This window comes from Notolepis coatsorum (assembly GCF_963971535.1).
Source record: "Notolepis coatsorum genome assembly, chromosome: 3".
Taxonomy (NCBI): domain Eukaryota; kingdom Metazoa; phylum Chordata; class Actinopteri; order Aulopiformes; family Paralepididae; genus Notolepis; species Notolepis coatsorum.
The window spans coordinates 155,596,654-155,604,644 of NC_140167.1; the positions used below are offsets into that span (position 1 = coordinate 155,596,654).

General features: G+C 46.1%; 1 protein-coding gene and 1 long non-coding RNA gene across 2 annotated transcripts in view; both read right to left on the reverse strand.

The window, feature by feature from the left end:
- The window catches only part of abca12 (ATP-binding cassette, sub-family A (ABC1), member 12), a gene marked incomplete at its 5' end in the record, with an annotated part of 176,822 nt that overhangs the window by 73,264 nt on the left and 95,567 nt on the right, over window positions 1-7,991 (reverse strand). Inside the window, one exon of the mRNA XM_084311411.1 lies at window positions 3,482-3,536. Within this exon, the coding sequence (XP_084167537.1) occupies window positions 3,482-3,536 (55 nt within the window). The remainder of the gene's footprint in view (window positions 1-3,481; window positions 3,537-7,991) is intronic.
- On the reverse strand, window positions 5,515-7,842 carry LOC311225399. Its single transcript, XR_014619505.1, has 3 exons — window positions 7,712-7,842; window positions 6,394-6,480; window positions 5,515-5,527 (listed from the first exon to the last, which is right to left on the reverse strand). It is a non-coding gene; the product is annotated as an uncharacterized lncRNA (long non-coding RNA).

Genomic DNA, 7,991 nt, shown 5'->3' on the forward strand with positions numbered 1-7,991 from the left:
TGCTGAGTCTTTGATCCCCAAGTCCTACTCAACCTCCTCTCTCTGAAAATCCAGGCCCTCCTCTTAGTCCCTCAGACATCCACCCTGCAGTTGCTGTGCATTGCCTCTTTGTAAGACATCCACCCTGCAGGTCTCTGTGCATTGCCTCTTTGTAAGACATCCACCCTGCAGGTTGCTGTGCATTGCCTCTTTGTAAGACATCCACCCTGCAGGTCTCTGTGCATTGCCTCTTTGTAAGACATCCACCCTGCATGTCTCTGTGCATTGCCTCTTTGTAAGACATCCACCTGCATGTCTCTGTGCATTGCCTCTTTGTAAGACATCCACCCTGCAGGTCTCTGTGCATTGCCTCTTTGTAAGACATCCACTGTTGCAAAGGGTCAGATTAAACTGAATATATATATTTATTTATTGTTTTGATATACCTTGTATATTGTTTGTATATATACACGGAATATCCCTTTACCTGTGTACAAACCAGAGTAATATTCGCTCTCCTATTGGACAGCGACCCCAGGCGCCAACGACCAAGCCCCCAACGGCAAGTTCAAAGGCAACTCCGGGCATGTCGTTACATGCCCAGAGTCTGCGCAGTAATACGAGACGAGAACTGAGGTTGGCACTAGATATTCACCTTACGTATAAATACGGCGCAGGTGTAAACAGCAGTAGTCTTACCAAAACCTTAATGCCTTCACCACGAGTCAACGTGCAGTGAAGTGAGCAACCTTGCATCTAAATAGAGCATTGAGAACCGCGTGCGAATAGAATGCTAAAGTGTCAGAGTTTAACGCAGTATACGTTGAGTTCGACTTAATCTAATGTGAAGTAATAGTCGATCATTTATAGTCTATCGTGCGGCTACAGTTCTTCAGTGACCAGCATTACCACCGGTTCGTCGTGTATTTAGCTAGTGCACTTATCCAGGCTGTGCGGCCTAAATCCGTGCCCACACCCGAGGAGTCCTAGGCGAGAACCGTTGGATATGTACACCGGAGAATCTACACCGGCGATTGCAGAACCATTTCTGGTTGGATTATATTGCTTTGGGACCGTGACCACTGGAGAAGAGAACCGTTGATCCCACTGTCGTTTGGGATTTACCCCCGTGAGGATCATCACTCGGGCCCGCCTCTTGGAAGGGGCCGGCTGGCTGTCGTCAATGCTGTCGAGCATACTGGATTACAACTGTTGCTTTGTCTGCTGATCAAGGGAGTACATGCACCGGCTCCTGTATCTGGAGCCTCGTTATTCCTCGTTGACCCAGACTTTGTACCCGAACATTCCTCTACCCCTACCGGCCTTACACCGGAGGAGTAGTGTCTCCAGCTAGTACCGGTGTGGCCCATATAATTGCTATACCACAGGTGGCGTCAGCTTAGACCCATCATAGTATTCATACTATTCTCATTGACTTATGCTCTTGACTGACTTTACGTATGTTCTTCGCCATACAAGCGCGAGCCTAATTCTCAATCTGTAACCTAACGTTGCTTAATAATAATAAATAACCCTCCAATAGAACTTTATGTGTCAATGCCGTATTCTTGTGTGGGTGTTCACCATATATATTCATGTACTGTATGGCCAGTAATTAAAGTACATAACTAGTAGTGGTTTAATATATCACAATCTTTAATACAGTCAGGGTATTGTAACCCTCAGTTACATCCACCCTGCAGGTTGCTGTGCATTGCCTCTTTACTTTGGCTAGGGCACAGCTACACCAACCCAACAGAATAAGCTGGATAAGGATGAGTAACTGGATGAGGATGAAACACAACTGGCAGTGCAACAGAGAGGAGAGAAGCAGAGAGGAGATTGAACGAGGGAGGGAGGGAGGGAGGGAGGGAGGAGGGAGGGAGGGAGGGAGGGAGGGGAGGGAGGGAGGGAGGGAGGGAGGGAGGAGTGAGCGAGGGAGGGAGGGAGGGAGAATAGCAGAGAGCAGAGAGAGCGAGGGAGGGAGGGAGAGGAGCAGAGAGAGAACGAGGGAACGAGGGAGAGTAGCAGAGAGGAGAAAGAGCGAGGGAAGGAGGGAGAGTAGCAGAGAGGAGAAAGAGCGAGGGAAGGAGGGAGAGTAGCAGAGAAGAGAAAGAGTGAGGGAGGTGGGACAGAGAGTAGCAGAGAGGAGAGAGGGCGAGGGAAGGAGGGATGGTAGGACAGAGAGAGCGTGTGTATGAAGAGAGAGAGAGAGAAAGAGAAAGAGAAGAGAGAGAGAGAGAGAGAGAGAGAGAGAGAGAGAGAGAGAGAGAGAGAGAGAGAGAGAGAGAGAGAGAGAGAGGAGAGAGAGAGAGAGAGAGAGAGAGAGAGAGAGAGAGAGAGGAGAGAGAGAGAGAGAGAGAGGAGAGAGAAGGAAAGAGAGGGAGTGAGAGAGACATAGCTAAGTAGCCAGAAGCTGCTTGTGAACAGCCTTCTTATCAGCATGGCCAAGATGCCCTCAGGATGTATCTCGCGGCTGCTGGGAGCTCCGCTGGACGGCAAGCGGCAGATATTTGGAGTAATACGCTAGACTCATCTTTAACATGCTTAGGCTGAATCAATACAACAAGCGAGGCAACAAAATATCAGCCCGGGGGGAGGGGGGAATTCTAGACCGGCACCTCTGAGAATACCTTAGCATGCTGCAGGAGAGCAGCAGTAAAAAGCTTATGGGGAAATGCAGGCAGGGTTTTAAGACTCAGCTAGATGTTTGGTAATAACGAGGGTCTTGGTCAGGTCACAGCCTCTGCGAACCTCAGCAATTTATTTGATTCTGTCTAACAGACATGGCCACACACACACACACACACACACACACACACACACACACACACACACACACACACACACACACACACACACACACACACACACACACACACACACACACACACACACACACACACACACACACACACACACACACACACACACACAACACACACACACACACACACACACACACACACACACACACACACACACACAACACACACACACACACACACACACACACACACACACACACACACACACACACACACACACACACACACACACACACACACACACACACACACACACACACACACACACACACACAGGCCCATCTGGGGCAGTAGGCTAGAATCAATGCACCACCGTCAGGGTAAACACCCATTATATTGGGCCTCTGATCAATAATGCAAGCTCAGGAAAATCCATTTAGAAAATCAAATATGGGTAAATACAGCCGTCAGATAGCCTCACCTGCCCCTGGTGTTGACAACTAGAATTTAAATGGGACACGTAGAGAGTCTCTACCCTGAGTTTTGGGCCCAGCCAAATACCTGCCAATAACGGTCATCGCAGCTTCGATACTTTGGGATATATTTTCGTTTAGAATGCAAATTAGGCCATTTTGGGGCCGATTGCAGCGATTCCTACAGGATGGTTAACCGCTGATAACTGACAGTGTGGTGCAGGGGATGGGGGGACAGGGGAATGGGGGTGGAGTTCTTACACAGCATCCTCATCGTCTGCACGGCCAAAGTAGGGGTGGCTGGAAACCGAGATGGCTGTAATGGGAACAAACAGAGAGGGTCAGATTATCCACACGAACAACAACGTCACAGATTCAAAAGCTGATAAACTGGTATTTCAGCCAGAAGTCACAATGCATCATTAGCATATATATATAATTGTTGGGGGGGGGGTTCCCATCAAAATGTAGATTTTTCTTGGGGTCAATTAGACACTACATCAGATAGACACCCGCTGTGAGAAGCAATCTCCTCAGACATGCCGTCAATCAACCCCCCTTCTGTGTGGATCTACAGGTTACATTTGAATGATTGCACTTTTGACAGTGGGGGTGTATCAAGATTAAGGAGGTGTGTGTCTGTGTGTGTGTGTGTGTGTGTGTGTGTGTGTGTGTGTGTGTGTGTGTGTGTGTGTGTGTGTGTGTGTGTGTGTGTGTGTGTGTGTGTGTGTGTGTGTGTGTGTGTGTGTGTGTGTGTGTGTGTGGTGTGAGAGTGAGTGAGAGATACAGTGAGTGAGGACAGAACATTTTCTAATATGTTGGTTGGTCGACTGGTGCACTGGTGCCCAGAGGCAGATGTTGCAGCTGATCCTGGGTGCTCAGATAGGGCTGAAGACGCAGACCTGCCTGATCCCCTCAGCACCAAGCACCAGTCGGCAGCACTCATCTGTATTCAGCCTGCATCGTGATGGGAGTTAGAGGACACACAGCGCCCCCTAGCTTTAAGCCCTGGAAATAGCCTATGCAGTCAGGGTTGGGATCACTTCACACTCAAATCACAATTTTAAGAGAAATGACTCTTTCCTCACGGATAATAAAACATCCATTCTCATTTACTTGTCAATAGGTTGGAGGGCAGGATCTTTTCATGACAATTTGAATGAAAATCCACTTCCTGAATTAATTGAATTGAGATTGAATTGTTCCCTACCCTGCAATGACTGCAGAATATGTATTATGCATATATAATATATGTCTATATATGTATATATATACTCTATGTGGCTTGCGTTGGGTTTTCTACCCCACTGGGAAGGGAGGAATGACAGCTTTCTTGCGAAACTTGTGTTACTTCTCTACTTAATATCAAGCCAGCTCTGCTCTGTTCTGTTGACTATGAAGTTTCTTTCTTATTTATTTTTTTGCCTTCAAGGAATGTTAATACACTCGTTTACAGTATATTCTCAATGTATCAATGAAACAAAGACTATGATAACTCAGACAGAGTACCCCAAAACAGCCAAAGGTACACATGAAGTTAACATTATTACATAATACATTTGTGAAAATAAGTACCTCAGAATTGTACTTAATTAGTACGGCTCAATACCACAATTGTTAAGGGATGCAGACCAGAGAAAGACTTCGTCTTGTTTACATCAGGGTCCCCCATTTTTCAATTCATCATAACATTTATGACACACACGACATACAGATATACAGTACTGTTACATCCAGACATTTATGACATACAAGATATACAAATATACAGTACTGTTTAAGAGACAGAGTTTCTAAAAGATAATATATGTACATTTGAGGGGGAAGAAACTGTACATTGGAGGGGGTTGGGTGTTTTTTTTTGGACATTTACCGGGACCAGTTTCAAATGGCAGCCTCCCGTAGGTGCTCTTTGAGATGCCCCTCCGATGTCATTGTAAAACGCACACTCGATCATGTAAAGGGCACATTCAGATCAGATCCAACAATCCGGCCCCGCCCCCCCCCCCCCCCCCCCCCCACCCCTCGAAGCACGAACTTGTGAAACATGAGATAAGATCAAATATATTACAAACAATTGTATATCAAAGTTCTATCCTCTGTGAAATCTGGAGCTGTATTCCACGGCTACTGGGGGATGAAGTGGTGGTTGAATAACTATGTAGACACCATGTTTTACCCAGCATGCTCCTGGCAGCTCACCATATTCCGCGGGTCCTTGTCCGCTGGAAGGTTGGATCGTAGGATGAAGTTGTTCAGGCTGTTCAAGTATGCTGGCATGTGTGTGACCCTCTGGTTATACCAGACCTACCGGTATCATAAGCGCGCGCGCGCACACACACACACACACACACACACACACACACACACACACACACACACACACACACACACACACACACACACACACACACACACACACACACACACACACACACACACACACACACACACACACACACACACACACACACACACACACACACACACACACACACACACACACACACACACACACACACACACACACACACACACACACACACACACACACACACACACACACACACACACACACACACACACACACACACACACACACACACACACACACACACACACACCACACACACACACACACACACGAGAGTTAGTTCTCATTTGGGTCACGTTCATGCTCAGTCTGTCATCTCTCTCTCTTTGAGCCAGGCCTCAAAGACACAATAAGCTCAGGCATCATCAACTTAGGGTCATTCCGCAAACAAAAATAGTGGTGCAGTTTGCTGCTGTAAACAACATAAATTATGACATTGATGGCATAATAATGCAGTGCCTTCTGTGTGCTGCATCTTGCAGCATCTGCCGTACCACACGATGGAGCAAAAGATATTTAATGCATTTCTGTGCAGTATTTGTACAAATATCTGTAGGATCTAGACATGCCGTTAGCTTTTCTAAAAAGAATCATCTAATGTTCAGTTGATTTCCTCCATACATAATGTGGTGTCTTTTAGATCTATTGTACTGTGTATGTAGGGATTCAAGATGTTGAAGCTTTTTATGCCATTTGACACCCTTGATTGATTGATTGGTAAGTTGTTGATAGATGATGTTTATTTTATACCCATCCCTAGTGATACTGAGATAAGGGAGTTAAAAGAGCGTTACTGTACCTTAGCAAGCGTGCGGTTTTAGGCACCTTCATCAGATCCCATTTGTAAACCGGGGGGAGGGGCTTGCCGAAAACAAAGCCACCGTACCTGGGAATGATGGGGTCACACAGGCAACCATCATTTGTAAAAACAAGCATTTAAACCCAAAGAATATTCAATACCTCAGATCAGAACATCACTATTTGCTTTTGTTTTTCCTCTCAAAAACAAACGCTCTTTTATCTAACTCAACCAGCAACTTATAAACATAACTGTACTCTTATCGTGTGGACCGGGCCTTCAGTCGCTGAAATGGAAAAGTGTAAACACAAGAAGGTTGCCCTGTCCAACCTATTAACACATTCAGCGCCAAACCCGAGATATCCCGGGTTAACTCGCCATGCATTGGGCGCCAGACCCGAGATATCTCGGGTTTTGGTCGTTATTTCTTTTATTCAATATTTGTATTCATTTCAGGCACACGGACCTCTGGGTTACCATAGGGAATACCGGCCGCATCTTGCTAGGTGGCAGTATCGCCCACCCTTTGAAACCCTCCTTCACACGGGTGTTACAGGGTGTTACACTTAAATCCCTCCGGGCGCCATATTCTGGGTCAGGCGAGTCTAGCGGTTCACCCGATCACATTGAAACGCGTCCAATGACCCTCCATGCATGTGTGTGCCAGATTATGTCAAGGACACGATGGACACCAATACTGGAAATTGCGATCAGACAATTAGAATATTCTTTTTGGAATACCCCCGATCAAAGGTAAGGACTATCTGACATCAATTCCAGCTTGAGCGTACAATGGTTTCATATCGATCCAGCTGATCAGCGTGTGTGGTGTTCAAGAGGAATGCCGTTACTGGCCATCAAAGCATTAAAAAAACGACCTCCATTCATGTATTCATGATGAAACATAATACCTATTATATACATTGATTTGGAAATAGTAGCGTGTCCAGGCAAGAAACTACTATAGTAGATTCACGTAGCGCCCTATAACTCAGCTTTTCAGGAATTATCCCGGATAACTCCTAAACTATACAATAATCACCACGGGATAACGCGCAAACGTATACATGAAAAAATTTATCTTTTTTGCATCTTGGACAGAAGATAGTTACTGTCAAATGACCATAGTATTGTATCCATAGCTATAATATAGCTCGGTAACATCGTCAGGCACAGTGAAAATAGGCTCTAGATAGCTGGCGCTCTAGCTACGAGGATAAGGCTAATCCCCGGCGCCCAATGTGTTAAGAGAAGAAGAGAAGAATAAATCCTCACTTGCAAAAATAAACACAAATAGCAACATGAAAGCAGTTTGCACCTGTTCCTGATGTAGTCGTCGGCTGTAGCCAGGAGGTAGTTTTCCACGTCGATGCCACTCAGGTCGTAAACTGTCTGCGAGGATGAAATCTTCTTATGGGGCGGACGGTAAGTCTGCTCCGTACACGTCTGATAGAGAGATGGCAGGTTCATATTGTCTCTCTCTCCCTTTCTCTCTCTCCCTCTCTCTCTCTCTCTCACTCTCTCTCTCTCTCTCTCTCTCTCTCTCTCTCTCTCTCTCTCTCTCTCTCTCTCTCTCTCTCTCTCTCTCTCTCTCTTCT